This window comes from Mobula hypostoma, chromosome 12, assembly GCF_963921235.1.
Source record: "Mobula hypostoma chromosome 12, sMobHyp1.1, whole genome shotgun sequence".
In the NCBI taxonomy this organism is placed as follows: Eukaryota; Metazoa; Chordata; class Chondrichthyes; order Myliobatiformes; family Myliobatidae; genus Mobula; species Mobula hypostoma.
The window spans coordinates 52,524,689-52,547,880 of record NC_086108.1 but is presented as its reverse complement, the minus strand read 5'-3'; the positions used below and the strand labels follow the sequence as shown (position 1 = coordinate 52,547,880).

Here is a 23,192-nt window from a genome sequence, read left to right as displayed (position 1 = left end):
TGCTGATATTTGGCAACCCAGTTCTTGTTCCTCAGATGGTTGTTCTTCATGTGTCAGTCCAGCTAGTGAGGTCTGTTAGGTTGCTTGAAAACAAAATAGATTAGGAATACACTTGATTTTTACCAATGTGTATTCGTTTCTCACCTTCCTATCTGCATTGTTGAAGCGAGATACAGCACCCCAGTGCCAGAGAATTGAAGAATCATTCATGTTGTATTGTTATTTTAAAAATAACTGTGATTATAAGGCTGCTGTTTAGTTTTGATTTGGGGAAAATATTGAAGTCAATTCCGAGGGAAAGTATACCAAATAAATACATCATAGTATGGCATATAATAATCAAGGACTATAGGCATAGATTTTTAAGGTAAGTTTGTCTCTGAAGAACTTGGTTGAGGTCGTAAGGGCAAGGAAGGTAAGGGCAGTACATTTGATGTTGTTAACATGGATTTCAGCAAGGTTCTCACAAGGCCTCTCGTACAAGGCTGGTCAGAAAAATATAAGCTCATGGGACACAAGGGTGATTGACAAATTGGATGCAAAATTTGTTCAATGGCAGAAAGCAAAAGCTTGAAGTGTGTTTTTGTAACTGGAAGGCCATTGCCACTAGAATTCTCATCACCCTTGATTTTAATTAGCGATTTAGCATTAAAAGTGAAGACTAATGAAGATTTGTAGATGATACAAAAATAGTGCTTGACACTAAGGGGGAAAGTGTAAGTGAGCTGGTTGGTTGGGCAGAAAATGCAATTTAATCCAGAGAAATGCAAAGAGATTTATTTGGAGAGGTGCAACAAACCAGGGGGGAACTCAAAGGTGTAGAAGAACAGAAGGACCTTGAAGTGTCTTTTTTTTTAAAAAGGTAGCAGGACAGCTCAATATATAGTTGAGAAGGCACACAGAGTGCTTTATAAGGAAACATGAGATTCTGCAGATGCTGGAAATCTGGAGCAACACACAAAGAATGCTGGTGGAATTCAGCAGGTCAGGTAGCATCTATGGAAAGAAATGAACAGACATTTCAGGCTGAGGCCCTTTTATCAGGAGAGGAAAGAAAGAGTACAGAAGCAAGAATAAAGGGTAAGGGAGGGAGAGTAGCATGAGCTGGCAGGTGTAGGTGAATCCAGGTGGTAGGCAGAAAGGTGAGGAGGGAGAGAAAAGGAATAACGTGAGAAGCTGGGAGATGATAGGTGAACAGGCAAAGCGCTCAAGAGGGAGGGGAAGGTGAGGAAGCTGCAGCAGCAGTAAAGATCTTCAGTAAAGGAGCTGTTTTGCAGGATTCAGCTGAGTGGCTTTAGTACTTGTAAACAATCTGCTTGAGGGATCAGCAGGTCATGCAGTGTGTTGGTGGGGTAGGTTAGTTTAAAAAAGGAATTGTCAACATTTCAGGATGAAATTCTGTATCAGACCTAGTGCAGTTTCAGCCAAAAATGTCAACAGGTCCCTCCCCCCACCTGCTGAATTTGTTTATTGTTTGCTGCTCCAGATTTCAGCACCTGCAATCTTTTTTGTCTTTGCTCCTTGTAAAGGCTGGGTTGCCAACAGCTTTAGGCCATAAATTAGGTGCAGTGACATAACTACTTGAGTAGAAGCCCACTGAAGAGTAGATACAGTGGGAATTGGCAGAATGGGATCTTCTGAATTTCTCAGAGTTGGCTAGTAAGGAAATAGACAATTCAGATATCTGTAAAAACCCATTTACAATTGGTGATGTACTTTGACAAAGTTGTAAGTTTTTTGTGACCATTTGTTTTATAAATTATTTTTACAGGCCTACATTCAGATAACTTACGTGGAACCGTATTTTGACACCTATGAAATGAAGGACAGGATTACTTATTTTGACAAAAATTATAACCTCAGACGTTTCATGTATTGCACACCATTCACACTAGATGGCCGGGCTCATGGTGATCTTCATGAACAGTTCAAACGCAAAACAATTCTGACGGTGTCACATGCATTCCCTTACATTAAGACTAGGATTAATGTAATCCACAAAGAGGAGGTGAGAAATGATTTCATGATTCAGCATTGACTATTACATTTAAATAATTTCACTCCAAATGAATAGAAAATATTAAGTTCTGCATCTTACTTTGCAATGAATGCAAGACTGGTAATGTGTTCTAATCTCTAGCCTATCTTTTATTGGAACATGATTAACCCATTCAGCAGGCAGTAGAAGACATAGACAGTGATTCAGAGCAATCTGCCTACATTCGTGGTTTTAGTTTTGCATTCATCAATGTACTTTTGTAACAGGGATTCCCAACCATTTTTATGCTATGGAGCCTGACCATTAACGAAGAGGTCTGTGGGCCCCAGGTTGGAAACCCCTGTTTTATAATAACTGAGCTAATATTTTATTTTCATTCATCCACTGCCAAAACACATTAATAGAGAAACTGATATTCCAGTTATAAATCCAGAACTTAATGATTTTCTTCCAAGTATTGTAGAATATTGTATCTAAATTTGGTGGGTATAGAAAGAAAGAATGCAAGAGATTCAGCAACCAGATTACAACCACATATGGACATTCCAGCACTGACAAAGCCGTCTATAACCCAAACGTTCCACTGTGAGCCAAGAAGAGAGAACTTATTGCAGACCTAAAGGAATTCAGTAGCTAGTTAAAGTCTTTTACTGTGATTCTGTCTTTGAAAAGACACTCTATAATGCATAATCTAGGAAGGTAACACTAACTCAGGTAACCACATGTTATAACAGTGGTGTGCATAAGAGCATATTTGAACTTACATGAAGTGGATGGGCTACAGCAACAGAAAACATGAACATGTGGGAGTACTTAATAAAGTGACCAATGAGTATATCTAAATATACAGTAAATGTATTTTATAAGATGCATGGCTGTTGCTTTCTGGGTAACTTCAACTTCATAGACTGCACTAATTGCAGCCAATAGGGTAAATGGATGCCTACTGTTCTGAAATGACATAAATGAAATATGGTATTTGTAGGGACTAATCCTTCATTTTGGTCCTCTCTACTCCTTCACACTTTTCACAGTGGAGATGAAGATCTCAGCTGCATGGAGTTTGGGGAGATCAAGCTTTTGTGATGGGTTTGTTACTAAACACGCATTATTACTGTTTCATAGAAATTAAACTTTACAAAAATGACAGGCATGGATATAATTGCTTTGAGAAATGTAACTGAATTTAGTGGAAATCATGCTGATTGAAGCATGATGAAATGTTACCTTTATTATCTACAGGTCATTTTAACACCAATCGAAGTGGCCATTGAAGATATGCAGAAAAAAACTCAAGAGCTGGCTTTTGCAACACATCAAGATCCAGCTGATCCTAAGATGCTTCAGATGGTGTTGCAGGGTTCAGTAGGAACAACGGTTAATCAAGTATGGCTTCAAACCTACCAGAGAGGGATAAAATCTAGTAACATTTAGCATGTTACTATATTCACTGATTGAAACTGTAACAACCTCTAAAGTTTTTCAGAATTCTATACCGATGTAACATTATTTTTCCAAAGTTCACATCAGGGTGCTCTGATTACTCTAATATATGTGCCATTATACAGCTATGGAATGGCCCAAGTTCAAACGTTGCTCAGTTGCAAGTCTGGGTTTTGCATTGTCTTCAGCCTAAATGAACATATTTTCCCACCCCAAATCCCCAGTTGGGAAGGAAAAGGGAAATTTCCATTTGAGCACTTAACCTCAGTTTCTCTGAGATATTTCTATCTTATGTTTCCGGTCCTACAACCTACTTGAAGTTTGGTGTTGAAATTGGTAGTAGCTATTTGGTTGATGCGACAAAGGTTGGCTGGTAAGGGAGGAAATATCATGTGCAAGGTACAAACATTGTGGAATTGATCAGAATTAAGGATTATGCACAAAAAGATAAAGGAGGACTCAAGTTTTCATATTGGTCTAATTTAAATCTTTAGTTAAATGGCTTTTGTTAAATTTTAATGCTTGTGAATTATTGAGGCCAATTCCTGGAAATGCTTAGGCATGCTGAGAGAAAGGACTGATGATACAAGAAGTATCATTACATAATTGTATTATATATTTGGCATTTAAAAACACTTCATTGTGAATGAAATGCCTTATCCTTTTTTGGGGTGATTGATAAATTCGTGGCCTAAGGTAGGAGTCAATTTTAGAAAACCTAGCACATTTACTTTTCAACATAGTCCCCTCCTACATGTACACACTTAGTCTAGTGGTCATGGAGCATACGGATCCCTTCTTTGTAGAAGTGGTCCACAGCAGGGGTGATTGATAAGTTCTTGGCCTAAGGTAGAAGGAGATTAGTTATTAACTTCAAACTTTCTGCATCATCATTCAAAGAGTTGAACTGCACGTGCATGTAACGAGAGCGTCTTGGACCTCCAGGTGGTCCACAGCAGGGGTGATTGATAAGTTTGTGGCCTATGGTAGAAGGAGATGAGTTATACAGCTCTTGTAACATGCATGTGCAGTTCAACTCTAAGTGAAAATGCAGAAAGTTTGAAGTTTCTCCTCATCTCCTTCAAGCCACGAATTTATCAATCACCCCTGCTGTGAACCACTTCTGGAGGTCCCAGACACTGACTTCTACAGGGGATCTGTATGCTCCACGACCACTGGACTAAGTGTGTAAATGTAGGAAAAATAAATGTGCTAGGTTTTCTAAAATTGACTCCTTCTATCTTAGGCCACAAACTTAACAATCACCCCTTGTATATCTGGCACTGGGAAGGTATATTGTGTAAAACAAGAAAACTAAGTATCTTAAATAGTTTTTAAAGTAGGAACACACGCAAAAAGAAAAATTAAACCTGAATATACAATTTAAGTTTAAACTTTTTTGTTTCAATTGTGTTGTTTGTTTAGGATTAATACACCAATAATGCTACTATTTATATTTTATAACATCAGTATAGGAGTCTGCTGGTGATGAATCTCTGTTCTTTGACCAAAGAACCAAATTCTTTGTATTATGCTTTCAACATGCATTAAGGTTTTGATGGTAATGAAAGCTAAGTCATGCTTCTATCACTTCTATTCCCTCTGCACAGGGACCTTTAGAAGTTGCTCAAGTATTTTTGTCCGAAATTCCCAATGATCCCAAGCTATTCCGACACCACAACAAGTTACGCTTATGCTTCAAAGACTTCACCAAAAAGTGAGATTTTTTAAATTGTTTTCCATATTGTTGATGTTATTCATGACAACGTCCAGATAAAACTGAACTCTCAACCAGCTAGAAGTGCAACAGAAAGCCTTTAGTTCAAAAGACCTTGCACTGTCATTTCATCACCTCGATAGAAATCTTTGGGCTGTTGCTGTTGGCAACTGCAGGGCTGATAATATTGAGACTGAACATTGTATTTCAGCTATGTTATTAAGTTAGGAAAGGTTGACATAATATTCTTTCTCTCTCTAGGCAAGAAAGTGGTGGCTGTTTTCATATATTCTTCCATTGATCAATTGGGTGTTATTTAGGATCAAGTCATGGTCCAATATAAATTACATCCATTTACAGCAAGATTTCTTGAGACACTTCCTGTTTTTATTTAGCTAAAATGTATTGTTAAGTCAGTCACTTGAGATAGTAAAGGTGGAGGCAAAATTGAGATGAAGTACTGTATTTGGAAACATTAAAAGAAATTACTGCTGTGATTAATAACCAAATCTAGTGCCAAAACCCAGTTCTGCTGATTAGTAACAGTACAAGGGTGTTGAAGTCTACTGACTACATTGTTTAAATTAAGATGTGAAGATGCACTACGGAAGAACAAGAGTTTAATAGGTCCTGACCAGAAGGAATATCAACGTGAGCTTGAACGGAACTATCATCGCCTCAAAGAAGCTCTTCAACCTTTGATAAACAGGAAAATACCCCAACTTTATAAAGTAGTTCTGCCAAGCAGTTGCCACAGGTAGGTTACAGTTCATATAAACAGGAATGTTGTTGTTCCTGGTGATGAGATTAACTGAAATAAAACAGATAGTGCTTTACTTAATTTTTTTCTCTTTTAATGCTGTAAAAGATTTAATCATGAAAAAAAGCTCTGTCATGGAAGAATGGGAAATACTCTCAGAATTACACTTCATTAAAATCATCACATTATTTCTATTGATTTTAGCTTAGGATTCTGTTAAAACTGGTATTTGCTCTTAAGGGGGGCTGTTTTGTAAATGCCATTCACAATCACATCAGTGCTCTATCACTATCCACTATTTGATTAATTTTTCTTGAACTGTGTGGTTTGATAGTTTACAGTCAAATCTGAAGTAATTATCAAGCTTAACTTAGATCAGTATTAAAGCATTATAAACTGCCTGGCTTTCCACTTGTAGATATTTGGTTGAAAGCAGGCCACATCTGACTACAAAACATCAGTAAACAGCTTGCTATAAATATAGAATCTTGTGAGTTGCATACAATGTATCAGTTAAATCTTTTAGAAAATGGCTTCAATTTTCCCACTATAACTGAAATAATGAAAATTACAAAAAAAATGCTTATTTGTTGATTCATTATTGTGGTTACAGGGATTCTTTCAGTCGACTAAGCCTTCGAAAAATGGACATCTGAAAGTGAACTTGACATTTATCTACAATTGCATGTGAAGGAATACAATAAAAGCCTTTCCATTTCATCATCGGGCAACAAACATGGTAATCAAAAGTACATAAAAGGAACAAATTCATACCTCAAATTTTTATACAAGTGTGGATATTTTAAATACACTACATTTCTTTAAATATGAAGGCAAGGATAAATGTCAGCCGTGATGGTACTAGTGATTATTTTGATACTGCTATGGTTACATTTGATTGCACAAAGTCTCAGTATTGTGCTGTTGTTTGTTTTGTCATGAGCATTTACAATTGTTCAGATTCACTAACAGTCATGTATTTATGTATCATTATATATTGTTATCTCATGCACTATTTATCAAATTTGAACAAGATCCCTTGTTAGGTTTTGTTGTGTAATTGGCAATTATTTTCTAAAAAAAAAGGTACGATTAAATAATGAAATTACTAAATATCTAGTACATTGATTTGCTTTGCTCCAGCCTGTTCACTTTTTATACAAGTGTTTTATTACTGAGAGAGCTTCTACTTAATGAAGAGGAATTAAGCCCACATAATGTATGCCTTGGTAATAACCCAAGATAGGAATGTTTTAAATAAACTCCTATCAAACATTAGTTCCGACACTTAACAGCTCTGGATTAATGCAAAATTTTACTCCCTCAAATTAACAAGTATATGATTTAGTGCAGTACTGTACCTGAAGATCTCTCCAGGTTCAGCTCATGTTCAAAAGTTGATTTCACATGAGACTACAATGATATTAATGCCAAAGTAAAGTGAGATATAATAGCAATTTCCTACAATTGAATAATCCATGGTTTATATTAGAATGTGAATTCCTTTAGGAAAGAAAAGTGAGAAATATATATTAGCCAGGATTATTGCATGACTGCAGGAATTGTGAACAATAGATTTGGATTGGTGTTAATACCTGCTCACATTCTAATTAACACAATTGGCATGCAATAGTACACTTTAGGTTAATGAAAGTATTAAAGAAATTATTTGTAATAATACATTATATGCTTTTGCCATTGTTTTATTAGGAAGTGAAAAAATAATTGAACTTCATTAGCTCATTATGCTACAGTAAGTTATATCCAAGGTGAGGTTCAAATCAGAAGTAAAAAGTTTATGATCACAATAGTATTTCTATATTACAACACTGAAATTATTAAATTCAGGAAAACAAACTGAAGACAAATTGTCAATGTTAAAGTAAAAAATAATGGTAGGTATCAGATTTGTGGTAATGGCCTTTGCTTTTAATTAAGAGTTGTAAAACATGTGTAAAACAAAAACACGTTAGTTTTTGCAGCAGTAATGTTGCTGTGGTTTACTAATACACACTGATAGACCTTGCTTAGTCTTCACATTATGTTAAACATATCACTTCTGAGAAATTTAAGAAGTCCCAAGACATAATATCGACATTAGCGTGCAGGCTTGTCAATTCAAATAAATGTTAATGGAGTCAATGTATAACCTTTAAGTCCATTTACAAATTTGATGTGAATTAATAGGGTAGATTTTAAAATACCTTAGGAACTATACACTAGTTGTATAATTAAACTTTATAGTTATTTTGTACAAAGTTTTATATTTACAATTATCTACATTACAATGTTTAAGAAAATAGAAATCAGTGACTATATTCCAGATTTAATATACATATTCTTAAACATGTGGAGAATTTTTGAGAAAGTAACCTAGAAAGAAAGGTCCTTTTTTAGGATAGGATATGAAGTATCTACAATCATCTACATCAAAAGCTTGAATTAAGAGCCAAACTTTATAAACTTTTAAATGGTGTGTGGTTTTATTAAGACAACTCAGCAGTAGTGCCAAGACTATAATTTAGTAGATTCTTTCCGCACTATATATGCAGTCCAAAGTTCAGGTTTGTTCAGAGTTGATCTCAACCAACTAAATAGGAACAGAAGAAATAGCAAATATCTGGCAGTGATCATACTTATCTTTGACTTCTGGATGGAGTAACACAGCAGTTCCTCAAGGTACTTGGAAACATTAGGGATGGAAGAAGGTTCAGGCAGAGGGATTCAGGTCAAACTCTACCTTTTACCATCCTTCTAAAATGTAGCCGATCACATTGTTGACAGTTATAAATATCACAAGGTGTTTTACACTTAACTGTGGTGATTTTAATCACCTTTGAAAACTTATAACCAAACAAATTGAGGTGGAGTACAATTGTAAAATCAAAACCATCTCCTAAGGAGACAAAAAAAAATTATATTTTGCACATAATCTGTGTGAATAGTGTAGTGGTGTTAATGTTCAGAAATTTAGAGCCTGCAATTTTCAGTTAAATATCAATTTGGAGGCTTATTTTAATCAGACTGTTTTGATTATGCTTGATTCATGAAGCTTCACTAGCAAGGTTTGAAAGTAATCCTCTTAAACAACAAGCAGTGAAATTACTTGGAGCAAATTTCTTAAAGTTCATTTTTTTATGGGTTTGCCATTTTCTTATAAAACAACAAATATGGGGTTGATGTACAAGAGGTCGATGGAGAAAGTGAGTTGAGAAAATCTTGCTCATCTATAAGCTTCACCTCGGCATCATCAAACAACATCCATTTTCCTTCATACTCCTGCAGACTACAGCAGCGTTGAGGAACCCCATTTTCTGGGGTATTTCTTCCAATTTTTGGTATTCCACATAGACTGTTAAAACTGCTTTGGCTGTTGAGGAAACCATTATATTTGTCTTCAAGGTTAACCAGGTCCAATTTGTCATTTTCTTTCAGTGCAAAACCAGGTTTTTCAGGGTCATTCTTATTCTTGGAGGCGTACGGTTCAAAGCCAGACAATTTTTTTTGTCCACCTAGGAGTCCAACACTTTCTGCATTCTTCTTTGTAGTTTTACCAGATGCTGCTGCTTGGAAGTTTCCTTTTAATTTCACTGATATTTCTCCATCATCATATTCATGTGAATAAATAGAGATTTTTGCCTGTTCTTCACTGACTGATTCCTGTTTCGTACTATATGCACAGTTCAATGCAGGTTCTTCATTGGTCATCTCTTGACTGCCAAGATATGTCATTTTTATATAGGCTGTGTAATGACCACTACTAATACTCACCCCATTATGCATAACCACAGCAAATAGTTCATAGCTGTCATTGGCCTCTTTAGTACTCCATTCTTCCAGTGAAAGTGTAAGAGGAGTCAGTAAGGGAGTGTTCACTTTTGAGAGATTGCCATAAGGTTCCAACCTAAAAGCAAAGAGACCATGAGTGGCAATGATATAGGTCTAGATTTTATAAGTGCAACAACTGCCATTCACCATTATTTCTGCATGAATATAACAGCAACTTGAGGGTTTCCATGTTTCGTAGAAATTACAAAGTTTCTTTTGTTGATTTGGTAATAGAACCAATACAGTCGCCTCCAGTTGTAGCCTTCTACAATGATATGAAGAACATTCACTTGAACTGATGCCAGCTGATGAATATGAACTGGTTCTGCTGTAAAATAACTCTAACTCTGACCCTTTGTATTGTATTATAAATCTTAATAACAGATATATCTAGAATTGATTTGCCCCAAAAATTTTTTTTATCTTAAGTGCAGTGTCTTTACATGAACAGCTTAAAACAAGAGTTTTGTGTTATATCACCTTCTAATTATGTTTTGATCTTTAAGCAGCACAGTATAATGTTTAAAAATGTTTGTACTGCTGAGAATTAGTCTTCACAGTTGTTGTCCTTGTGAACTAATTCCAGAGAGTAACATCTCCAACAGCTGAGATCTCATTTTTCAAACAGCTTACTGGAAAGCAAAACAATTACAATGCTGAATTTATACATGGAGCCAAGAGGTATGAGCAGGAGCAAGGATTTGAAGGATGGAGAGTTGGAGGGGATTACACTGATACTGTGGAACAGATCTGTCATGAAGGAGGAACTGTTGAGAGATATTGCCACCATTAAAGGTGAATATATTCTCAGTATCTGATGAAATCAATCCCAAGAAGCTTTTGGAAGCAAGAGAGGAGATTGCTGGAGCTCTAACAAAGATTCTTGCATCTTCATTAGCCACAGAGGGTAGCGAATGATACTCCCTTTTTCAAAGAGGGCAGTTGAGATGAGCCAGGAATCTACAGACCAATAAGCATTTCATCAATTAAATGAAAACTATTGGGGAAAAAAATTTAAGGAACGGATTAATGTTCTCTTGGAAAGGCAGAGGCTGATTATTTTGTGCAAGGGGAAATCTTGTCTCACAAATCAGATGAGTTCTTCTGAGTACGTTATAAGCAAATTGATGAGCTTAAATTGGTTTAACAGGAGAAATTTAAAGGAGATCCAAGGAGCAAGTTTTTCCTACACAGAGTGTGCTGGTTATATGGAACAAGTGATCATGGGGCACTTTTTCTGACTAGTCAGTAACTAGTGATTTACCAGAGGGACTGGTGCTGGGACCGTTGTTATTTGTCAGAAACTTATCATATATGGTAGACTTTTCAGTAGGGTCACTGGTGACATAAAAATTGGTGGAGCAGTAGATAGTGAAGATTGTGAGAGACACAGTGGGAGTTGGGTAGGGAGGCAAAGGGAATTTAATTCAGACAGATGAAGGTAATGCATTTGGGGAAATCAAACACTAACAGGACATGTATAATAAATGGTAGAGATCTTGGGGTGTAAGTTCACAGCTCCCTAAAAATGGCAATACAGGTAGAGAGCGTAGGGAAGGTGGCACTTGGCATTTTGCCTTCATATTACAACTTCACTAAACATTGGTCAAGCCACACAGAACAATGTACAGTTCCAGTCACCATACTACAGGAACAATGTGGCAGGATTAGAAAGAGTTCAAAGGAGATTCATTAGCATGTTGTCTGGAATAGAAGTCTTAACTTAAAAGAGATTGGATAGGCTGGGTCTATTCTCACTGAAATGTAAGCTGAGAGACGTGGAGGAATATAAAATTCTGAAGGCATAGACAGTATAGGCAGAAGCTTTTTCCCCAGGGAAGAGAAGTGTAAACACTAGAGGGCATGTTTAAGGTGAGGGGAGAGAAATTAAAAGAAGATTCAAGAGTGAGATTTTCCACAGAGGGAAATGATTATACAGAATGAACTGCCAGATAAAGTGGTAAAGGTATATACAATTACACATTTTAAAAAGGAATTTGAACTTGGATAGGAAAGGAGTAGAATGATGTAGGTGGGGCTACTGCAGGTAAATGGAATTAGTGTTGGTCAGCAAGGATGAGTTGGACCAAATGACTCTCTAAAGTCTAAAACATGGTTGGATTTTGTGGGAATCTCAAGATCATTCATGAATTCAATGCTGGCCACAGACTCCAAATATTTAAACACTGGATTACATTCTAATGTCACAATCATAAACTGAAACTTCTACTCTTTTAGATAGGGACGGTGCATTAAATATGTTTTCCAGCTCTGGTAATTTGTGACAAATGCATTAATTCTGCATGTAACATTCTCAAGGTGGAGGATAAACATCCAAAAATGGTGCAGATTGGCACAAATAACATAGGTAGATAAAGGGATGAAGTCCTGCAGAGTAAATATAGGGAACAAGGGAGGAAGTTAAAAAGCAGGACCTTGAGAGTAGTAATCTCTGGATTACTTCCAGTGTCATATGCTAGGAGAATGTCATAGGAAATTGAGGCCCTGAAGAAGGGTCACAGCCCAAAATGTTGACTGTTTATTCATTTCCATAGATGTTGCCTGCCCTGCTGAATTGTTCCAGCATTTGGTGTATGTTGGCATTGGAAGGAGATAAAGGAAGCGTGAAATAACTTTGGCTGAGAAAATAAAGGATAAGCCAAAGAAATTAAGTACAGTCAGCCCTCCTTACCCGTGAGTTCCGCATGTGCGAATTCAACCAACCGCGAATCAAGAAAACCCGGAAGTGCACTTCCAGCACTTGTTGTTCGAACATGTACAGACTTTTTTTTTCTTGTCATTATTCCCTAAACAATGCAGTATAACAACTATTTTACATAGCATTTACATTTACATTGTATTAGATATTATAAGTAACCTAGAGATGGTTTAAAGTATACAGGAGGATGTGCATAGGTTGTCATGGATCGGGATCAAAAAAAAACCCGTAAGTTCTCTTACTAAGTAAGTTGGAACAGGTACATCTGGTATTATTTAGCGTCAGTTAGTCAAACGTTTGTCTTAGTATATAGTATATATTTTACCTTTCTATGCATAAAAAACACTTAAGAGATGTATGTTTCAGCGCCGGGCTCGGGAATGGAAATTCCCGAGTTCGATCCAGTGACAGATCGCTCCCAAGCGTGCTGTCCATCCTTGCCGGGTTGATGTGAAGGATCAAAAACCCAAAACCCAATAATTAAACCCCTGTGTTGCTTAGTAATAATTGTAGCTTTCATCGGGGCAGGGCCTTTCTCATTTTATCCTTTAAAATTGTTCCGATCGTTGACCGACTGTAGCCTAACGCCTTTCTAATGACCGATGGCATTTCACCTCTTTCCGATCGCTTTATTATTTCCACTTTATTTTAAATTGCGATTGTGATTATTTTCGTGAATGGAAACACTGTGGATTCAGAGCTCCGCCGCTGGGTCCTAATGTCCACCGCACTGAGACAGGTTAAATAAGGTCCAGGGTTCCACTGGGTCCTAAAGTCCCACTGCATTTAGACAGGTTGAATAAGGGACTTGAGCATCCGCATTTTTTGGTATCTGCAAGGGGTCCCGGAACCAATCCCTTGCGGATAAGGAGGGCCGACTGTATTTTAATGGAGAAATTATAACGAGAGAGGGAGAGTGAGATATGAATGGAGAGGTCTTGGGCAGTAGTCCACATTGCAGACATAGTAGTGTAAAGGTTAGGGTAAAGCTCTGCAAAAACAGCTGGAAGACCCTAGTACTGTCTGTAAGGAATCTGTATGTTCTCCCCGTGACCGTGTGGATTTCCTCAGGGTGCCTCCAGTTTCCTCCCACATTCCAAAGATGAATGGGTTATGGTAAGTAAGTTCTGGCCATGCCTTGTTGGTCTGTAAGCATGGTGACACTCTGACGCATTTCACTGTATGTTTCAATGAACATGTGACAAATAAAGCTAATCTTTTTTAATCTTTTCTCAGTGCAGGACATGCTCCAAATTTTAAAAGTTATGAAGGTAGGCAAATCTCCAGAGCCTGACCGTATAAATCCAAGAATACAGTGGTAGGCTAAAGAAATTGGAAGAGCTCAGAGGTATTTGCATCAATGCTAACCATGAGTGAGGCGCTGGTATGGTGGAGGATATTGGGCCTTTACTTTAAAAAAAAAAGGGCAGCAACCAATAAAATTCTGGGAACTGTAGGACAGTAAGTCTAACGTCTGTAGTAGCTAAGTTACTAGAGAGGATCACCAGTTGGGCCAAAGAGCCCACTGCCTCTACGACTCTAATGTAGGTTCGTATAATATTTTGCATGTAGCCTTAGTTGCTATATCTAGTCCATGAAAAAAGTAATTTCACATAGATGACCTCTAAAAATGGTCCATTCTTCTGCTTCTCTGTATCTCAGAAGTGCCAAACAATGATTATCTCCAACAAAGGCAATCAACATTCAATGCCAGATTACCCCACCGTCAAAAATTGAGACATTATTCAGCAGAAACTCAACTGGTCCAACCACAAATAATGTGTGCTGGCAAGAGAAGGTCAGAGGCTGGTTGAGCAGCACCAAATGACTGACTTCCTACTACTGCAAATTTTTTTCACCATCTATATGCTCAAAGTCAAGGCTGCAAATGAATACTCCACACCTGCCTGGAGGGATACAACTGCAATTATTCTCAAGGAGCTTCAAACTATCCAGAACAAAGCAGCCAACATTGGCATACTATCAATAAACAACTACCCACCCCTATCCGTCATTCTCTTCACCTGAAAAATAAATACTTTGCACTACTGGGGGAACAGAGAAATTGTTCATATTCTTAAATAATACACAGGAATGTGAAATTGTTATCCCTCTAGCTTTCAGTCAAATATGATGGCTATTTATAACAAAGAGCAAAGAAAAGTGTTGGGGGTAGCAGTATAAAACAGATTACATTGATTTAATCAATTTTCATACTTACTCCGAGTTACATGCTGCGAAGCACTTTAAGTGGATTGTCACAACTTCTGGCATCTTGTCAAACAACAAGCTGCGTTCAGCTTCTGTGTAATGATGACAGTTTTCACAGAAATATTTGTCTTCACCAACGATTCTTTCCACTGAAGCAAACTGTGATATTGCCCAGTTCAGTGTTTTTATCTCCATCTTCGGTTCTGGTGAGACTGGAAGAAATGGAATTACAAAAATCAAAAAATCACTCCAACTTTTCTTGTAATTTTTCCCTTTAGTTCCTAGAATCAGCCTCAAGAGACTTCACAGACTGACTCCCCAGTGATTCAGTTGGAAGGAGACCATTTGGTCTGTTGATTCCTATCAGTTGTGTATAAACAATCCAAGTAGTTCCACTCCCTGTCCCCATAAGGTCAGATTTTTTTTAAACAATATTTTTACTGAATTTTACATGTACAGTTGAAGTCAGAAGTTTACATACACCTTAAGCAAATACATTTAAACTCAGTTTTTCAAAAATTCCTGACATTTAATCCTAGAAAACATTCCCTGGCTTAGGTCAGTTAGGATCACTACTTTATTTTAAGAATGTGAAATGTCAGAATAATAGTAGAGAGAATGATTTATTTCAGCTTTTATTTCTTCCATCACTTTCTCAGTGGGTCAGAAGTTTACATACACTTTGTTAGTATTTGGTAGCATTGCCTTTAAAATGTTTAACTTGGGTCAAATGTTTTGGGTAGCCTTCCACAAGCTTCTCACAGTAAGTTGCTGGAATTTTGTTCCATTCCTCCAGACAGAACTGGTGTAACTGAGTCAGGTTTGTAGGCCTCCTTGCTTGCACACGCTTTTTCAGCATTTTTGTCAGTACCCATTCTCAGCTGGGTAGACTGAGCATTGTGTGGTTAAGTGCCTTGCTCAAGGACACACACGCTGCCTCAGTCGAGGCTCGAACCCACGACCCTCAGATTGCTAGTCCAACGCCCTAATCACTTGGCCACACGCCTATCGGGGGGGGGGGGTCTTATACTCTCAGTCGCTTCACGCCACGTAAACCAGCATAAGCACCGGCCTGATGGGCCACAAGGCTCGTGACATTGTTTAATCTTAATTAATCTTATTTTCCTTCTGAATTACCTGGTCTGTTTTGGGATCCTTGTCACTCTTCAGCATCTCTTGACTCCTGATGATTATGTCATTCATAAATTCCATCCTAGTTTTAAATCCAGGGCAATAATACTTGTTCAGATTAAACTCCATCTGTGATTTCTTTGTCAACATTTCCAACTGAACTATATACTGCTTAATCATTTAATAACCAAGTTTTCTACAAACGTACAACTCTGCCAATCTATGTTGACCACACACAAACAATACACTATCAACACCAATGGTCACAAACCTTTGGTCAGAATAACACCTCTCCACCACTACTCTCAGTCTTCCTCCAATCTACCCAAGTGCAAGAGAAAAAGATAAATAGGGAAAGGAGAGAATACCCAGCAGGTTAAGTACTTCCACCATTTTCTACTTTTATATCAGATTTCCAGCACTAAAATCAGATGCTGCACCACTATAAAATTAAATACTGCATTTACTAACTGCAAATCAAGTTATTTCCAGGTTGCCACAGTAATGGTAGAAGTCTATTTATTTAATAACTTACTCTCAGATCCTTTGTCCTTGGTGTCATTCTCTTGAACAGGTACACTAATGTCTTGGAAATTCTCTCTTCGCTCAGAGTAACACTCACACTCTAAGCATCGTGTCCTTAGGACTAATTGTCCTTGGAACATTCCATCTATCATCTCTAAGCCAGACAGCTCTAGACAAACAAAAAGCAACTGTTAAAACAACAGTTTGTAAAACAGAAACCATGTGTCTGTGGAGCCAAGAGAGTTGAAATTTTTGAAACAGATAATTTGCAAAAGGTAAAGTTCCTGCACACTTGCCTGTCAGAATATTTCATATCTTTTTGTTTTATCCACTGGAACAGATATCAGCAAACCAAATTATTTGCTGAGACATTATGAATGAGGCAACAAATGCTAGAAACCATTAAGTATTGTATAGGAAGCATTTCTATATATGGAATGCCACATACAAATCTCATCATAAAATTTAAACGGCAATTGAGTACTTCCTCTGTAAATTCCAACTAAACAACAGTTGATCACAAATTGAAAGAAAAAGAGAAACACTAAAGCTCAAATACAGTTTCGAATGATGTGATACAATCCAGAGACAAGAAAAGCATTTCAAACTTTCTCCTGCGGAGGGCCACAATTATAAACCCGATTAAAGGAGGAAATAGATTCCCCTTTGATATTTTACAATACCATTGTACCTAATCATTGTACTAACATGGAAAAATGATTGAATTGTCCACAAGCATTAAAAGTATGCCATGTGGAATATAGTTATACAAATAAGGAAATAAGTAGCTTGCATCTTCTATAAAAATACTCAGCAGCGTCACCTTCATTAGTCAGATCTTAGTTTTAAATAGGAAATGTGTTGGAAAATAATCAATTATCAAAAAGCTGTAAAGCTGTAATACCATACAATATAGGAGCAGAATAGGCCCTTTTGGCCCATCGAGTCTGTGCCAATTTATCGTGGCTGATCCAATTTTCCTCTCAGCCCCAATCTCTGGCCTTCTCCCCATATTCCCCATATTCCTTCATGCCCTGACCGATCAAGAATCTATCGACCTTTGCCTTAAATACACATAAAGACTTGGCCTCCACTGTTGCCTGTGGCAAAGAATTCCACAGACTCACCACTCTCTGGCTAAAGAAATTCCTCCACATCTCCATTCTAAAAGAACACCCCTCTATTCTGAGGCTATGTCCTCAGGTCTTAGACTCTCCCATCATAGAAAACATCCTCTCCATATCCATTCTATCAAGACCTTTCACCATTCGATAGGTTTCAATAAGGTTACCCATTATTCTTCTTAATTCTAGTGAATACAGGCCCAGAGCCATTTTATCCCAATCCTTCACATGCAACTTTAAATAAAACTCCAAATGTAGAGTATTAGCTGGCTGATCACTAAATCACTATCCAACTGTTCAGAAATCCTGATGCTTTGGAGCCTCAATTACCACACTCTCCAACACACAGACTTTGGTTCCTACAGTACCTTAAAAACTCACCTAGTAGTTTATCGTGTTCCTTCAAACCTACCAAGTTCAGTGGAAAAGATGTTAACTACTGTACTGTATAACTGTAAATTACAAGTATGTTTTAATATTAACCAGATGGCTTTTTGATAAGATCTCAACATGCATCTCCCATTCTTCTTAACTTTCAACGTATTTGCATTTTGTAGCTTTCCTTTTCTTCACGCACCCCCCCCCCGCTCTTATTTACCTTCTTACAACTCTATGTAGAAAAATGTTTATTAATAATGGCACCATTCCCAGAATATTTATTTAGATGGGTCCAACTTACAAATGGCATTACGAAATGTCAATTAAGAAAATCAATGAATCCTTGATTTGGTTCAAAAGAAAAAAATGTAATGCAACTTGTAGACTTACTAACCTGCTTTACTTGTGCTCGTACCCTCAATTTCACACAGGTCTTGATTTTTCTCACTGATTTCCTTATCACATTGGGTTGCAGAGCCTGATGAAGAACAGTGGTAATCTGTCACCACTGAGTTTACAGCATAATTTGGCTGACATCCACTTGCATCATTGTTACTTGGTTCTTTTGTGCTTATGGTTGATGTCACTTTTCCAAGACTACAGAATTTTGAAAGTATACTTGGCTGGTTCACTGTTGGCTTCAGCCACCTTAACCCAAGTCGTGTCTTTTTCTGGGCAACCATGCCAGCAGTGCTATTTTCAGATACATTCCTAGTATCAGTATCAAACTCTTGCTCAATATTGTCTCCCGAAGATTTTCTCTTCCCTTTAGTTTGTCGCTTCCCTTGTATATTTTTTGGATCTTTTGGCAGTTTAGACCTTTTCATGGCATTGCCCTCTTGCGTAACACTTTTTCTTTTACCATTTTTCTTCTTCAGCGTTTCCTCTTTCTCCAGATCGGGCATTTCATGGTTTTCTTGTACAACAACATTTCTGACGCTTGAGATTTCAGAAGATATTTCAGCGATTTCAGTGGATATTTTATTCTCCACACATGTTTCAGGATCAATCTTTTCTTCAGCAGATGCATGACTCTTCAATAACTGGCAAGCTTCTAAGATGTATCCTAAAATACACTGCAAAACTTCCTGTGCATCATGCTGGAGATATCCGTCATACATTGGATTCAGCTCTCTAAAATACATGTGGACAGTCTATTAATTATTTGGTGGGACACTTGTGCTCTCATTTAATTTGCTTTTTGCACAGAACTAGAACTTATGCTGTTAAATGGCAACTGCAATAATCATATTATTCATACAACTTAGTCGTTACATTAAACCAAAGTCATGAACTCCAAGATCAGTCTTCAAAAGAAGAGACAAGATAACTGATGACAAGTAAGTCAGTGATAATAAATCTGTCTATGATTTTGATACAGAAAATTAAAATGTTAAACTTTAAAATACAAGGTTTGGGAAAAGAAATTCATTTTTAGCTCTCTGTAATATGTAAGCAAGTGAAATGGTTGCTAGTTGAATCAAAATCAAGTGAGTTACCTTAAATGGGTTTAGTGGTACTGAGCTGTGATTCATATTTATCAAATTAGCCAGAAAACAGATTTAGTAATCATAATTAGAATAAGGAAGGGAAAACAATCAATGTAGATTTGGTTTGCAAAATACTTTGGATATACCACTACGAAGGTTATTAAGGTACAATGCATAGCACCTCCTAAATCCACAATTTCTACCACCAATTCATCAGGAACATGCCTTTGGAGTTATGTCACCTAGCATCTTGACTTGAAAATAGATCTATATTCCTTTACCCTCAGAGTCTGAGCACTGGAACTCCCTATTCAATTGCACTTGAAAATACAGTCACCAGAGCGTACAGCAGTTCAAACAATGATGGCTTGCCAGTGATGCCCATATCCCACAGTAAATATTATGAATATATATTACGAATTGGGAGTGGGAGGGGTCAGATGAAGCAGGAAGTAAGAACAGGGATAGTTGAATTTGTCCCAGAACATTTCTGTATAACGTTCATGGCTAAAAATAAGACTATTTTGATTCTCTAAGTAACAGAATTGTGTATAATACCAACATAACTGGCAAGGATAAATCAGAATTTAATTACAGTGATAAACTAAATGATTCAATTACAATTTCAGAAGCATACAAATCGATGCAAAACTGAGATGGACAAATAAAAATGGAGGAAAATGATAATCTTAGCTTCCTATCTTTTTCTGATATTGAGTAACCTGCCAGTGGAATTCAGGCAGAGGCCAACAGAAAAAAAGCCAGATTAATGATTTTTAGGCTCATGGAAAAGTGGATACTTTAAGCAAGCTACCAGATGACTGAAGCATGCCAATGGAGTCATATTGTAGTTCTGTAATCATCATCTTTAAGATAAGTGGCATGAAGGCAAGTATAGAAAAAAGCAGCAATACGAGGGGTGATTGATAAGTTCATGGCCTAAGGTAGAAGGAGTCAGTTTTAGAAAACCTAGCACATTTATTTTTCAACATAGTCCCCCCTCGTACATTTACACACTTAGTCCAGTGGTCGTGGAGCATACGGATCCCTTCTTTGTAGAAGTGGTCCACAGCAGGAGAGATTGATATGTTCATGGCCTAAGGTAGAAGGAGATGAGTTATACAGCTCTCATTACATGCATGTGCAGTTCAACTCTTTGAGTAAAAATGCAACAAGTTTGAAGTTTCTCCTCATCTCCTTCTACTTTAGGCCACGACCTTATCAATCATCCCTGCTGTGGACCACTTCCGGAGGTCCAAGATGCCGACTTCTACAAAGAAGGGATATCTGTATGCTCCATGACCGCTGGACTAAGTGTGTAAATGTAGGAAAAATAAATATGCTAGGTTTTCTAAAATTGACTCCTCCTACCTTAGGCCACGAACTTAACAATCACCCCTTGTATAGTGCAGCGAAATTTGTCCTACCACATGTAGTTCAGAAAGTTCAACTGGACACGAATAAATAAATGTTCATATATTCTGATCTTTGCAAGGATTCTGATAGTTAGGATAATTAGTGAAAGACAAAAGTATTCAGACACCATTTTTTTTGCTTATGGCTAATCATCCTATGCATACAATTTTTTTTAAAACACCAAAATCTAACTTCCACATTTCTTCCTTACATACACTTAACAATTTATTCTTGCATTTAAAAACTTACCTCAACGTACACATCAGTCTTTTAGGCTGAATAGCAAGCTCCCCCTCTGTGTAATTCTCGGCATTGAGAAGGTAGCTGGCCTGAGTCTGTTCCATCAACCCAATCAAACTATGCAAATTACAGATCAGCTCTAAGCAAACTGGCAATTCCTCTCGACCATCTGTCATGTCCTACAGCAAACGAGCATTCACAGATCAGCAATGCTGTTCAAAATTTAGTTGGTTTTAATCTTTCAAATCCAGCAATTATCAGGATATACTTCATTAAAATAGCTTCTATTCTTCTGCAATACCAATCTTCTATACATATTCACATTATTTTGAAAAGAAAAAATGGCATTGTGCTTTTAATTACTTTTATTCTCCTTTACTGACTTTGCAGTTTTACTTTGTTAGAATCCTGTTATTTCTCCTACTGCACACTGTTCTAAGATACCAATCTAGTGCTAAAATTACCCAGTTTAAATCTGTTTGTAGCATTACCAGTGGACAATATATTAGTAATTCATTGTTTTGATCACACAATACTAGTAAACAAACCTATTTTAGTTACATATGTTGTGGCAAATTACAATGACCTAATAATTGCACAAGACTTTCAGCCTTATAACATATATGTTTATTTTCCTTCTGAATTACCTGATCTGTTTTGGGATCCTCGTCACTCTTCAGCATCTCTTGATTCTTGATGATTATGTCATTCATAAATTCCATCCTAGTTTTAAATCCAGGGCAATAATACAACACCTAGTTATTAAAAAAATATTTTTTGAAAACTGTTACAATTGTATGAATTTAGAGGGACCTCTATCAGCTTAAAATCACTATGAACTGCTTAACACATCACATTAACATACTCCGTTCTTCAAGCTTTCATCTAACATTCAATGTTCTTTGAATCTACCATACAATTAAAATTTAAAATATTTTATCATCTGTTTCAATAAGGCAAGATATTAGGACATCCAGAATTGTTTTATAGTGAAATAACTGGCATCCTGTTTATGATCCCAAAAGTGGTTATCTAATCATTTTTGCTTACAAGGAGAATGTTCCTCTATAACTCTCCTACAGTTCTTCATAGTAGTTCCCTGGGATCTTTTACATCCTGGCTAAATGAAAGTACTACTACTTGCGGCAAATCTGGCAGCCAATTATTCAATGGCATATTCTAATCTACTGTTATAAAATTATTTTCTAACTGATATATCTACCCATGAAAACCCTCCCCAATCTAATTTATTTTGGAGTAACCTGGAATAAGCTGTGGCCTTTCATTTCTTCACTGATAAATTAAGAAATCAGACTGCTGTTTACTGACTTCAATTTTTTTTGATATAGGGAAATACTGAAAATAGAAGATTCCTAGCTTCTAAGGCTACGTCCATACTACGCTGGATAATTTTGAAAACGCCGGTTTCGAGTAAAAACGACAGGCGTCCACACTACGCATTTTCAAAATATCTCTGTCCATACCAAAACAGATATTTGGGCGAACCTACTCCTACTGGGCATACGCAGACACATCTACAGAAAACAAGCGAAGAGGAAACAGTATAATATTTATGTTTCCGTGGTGGCGTTGTGCTATTTCCATAGAATAAAACTAGAGTACCAACAACAGCGAAAGAAAGTTTTCAACGATGTCTTCGAGGAATACAAAGAAAACCTCCGCTGGAAAAATCAGACCGGACTTCTCCGTTTAGACAGACAATGAGGTCGAGCTGTTTCTGCGAGTTACAAACGACTACAAAGTCAGTAAAGCAGTGGAGATGTTTCATTCCAAATAAACTATTAACGTAGACAATAAAGTAAACAACACACACATAAAGCCGTCCTCTATCCAAGATCAACAAGTGAGTGGAATCTTCTGCAGCCAGACCTGCACAGTATTTCTGACATTAATATTTTTAAAGATAGACTCAATCAAATCAATTTAGGGGATCTAGTCAAAAAAGCTCACTTTACAATTTAACTCTCACGCCGTTCACACCGACTGCGCGTTATAACAGCGGTGGTCAGTCAGCAACAGTGCCAGCCTGGAGACCCCGGGGTACAGGAGATCGAGGGTACGACCACCGCAGACTGGGAGACCGGAGGGTACGGGCAGAAGAACAAAGGATGCAAACAGAGAAACCGAGGGGACCAGCTTGAAAGCCACCTTCAGTTTAAATTCCATGCGGAATATTTTGGAGGATCAAGA

General features: G+C 37.1%; 2 protein-coding genes across 15 annotated transcripts in view; one reads left to right on the top strand and one right to left on the bottom strand.

Annotated features, from left to right (window-relative positions):
* Positions 1-7,542, top strand: part of dock7 (dedicator of cytokinesis 7) — a 192,555-nt gene extending 185,013 nt beyond the window's left edge. For 8 of the 10 annotated variants that reach the window (XM_063064095.1, XM_063064090.1, XM_063064088.1 and 5 more), the window contains 5 exons: positions 1,772-2,008; positions 3,242-3,385; positions 5,053-5,159; positions 5,749-5,916; positions 6,533-6,667. In XM_063064095.1, the coding sequence (XP_062920165.1) occupies positions 1,772-2,008; positions 3,242-3,385; positions 5,053-5,159; positions 5,749-5,916; positions 6,533-6,575 (699 nt within the window). In that variant the 3' untranslated portion in view covers positions 6,576-6,667. Of the gene's footprint in view, positions 1-1,771; positions 2,009-3,241; positions 3,386-5,052; positions 5,160-5,748; positions 5,917-6,532 lie in introns of all 10 variants that reach the window. The other 2 variants (XM_063064097.1, XM_063064093.1) reach the window with 1 other exon arrangement.
* Positions 7,543-9,039: 1,497 nt separating this feature from the next.
* Positions 9,040-23,192, bottom strand: part of usp1 (ubiquitin specific peptidase 1) — a 74,643-nt gene continuing 60,490 nt past the window's right edge. For 4 of the 5 annotated variants that reach the window (XM_063064100.1, XM_063064101.1, XM_063064102.1 and 1 more), the window contains 6 exons: positions 21,629-21,736; positions 20,991-21,160; positions 18,230-18,969; positions 16,344-16,502; positions 14,688-14,889; positions 9,040-9,823 (listed from right to left, as the gene is read on the bottom strand). In XM_063064100.1, the coding sequence (XP_062920170.1) occupies positions 9,055-9,823; positions 14,688-14,889; positions 16,344-16,502; positions 18,230-18,969; positions 20,991-21,160; positions 21,629-21,736 (2,148 nt within the window). In that variant the 3' untranslated portion in view covers positions 9,040-9,054. The remainder of the gene's footprint in view (positions 9,824-14,687; positions 14,890-16,343; positions 16,503-18,229; positions 18,970-20,990; positions 21,161-21,628; positions 21,737-23,192) is intronic. The other variant, XM_063064104.1, reaches the window with a different exon arrangement.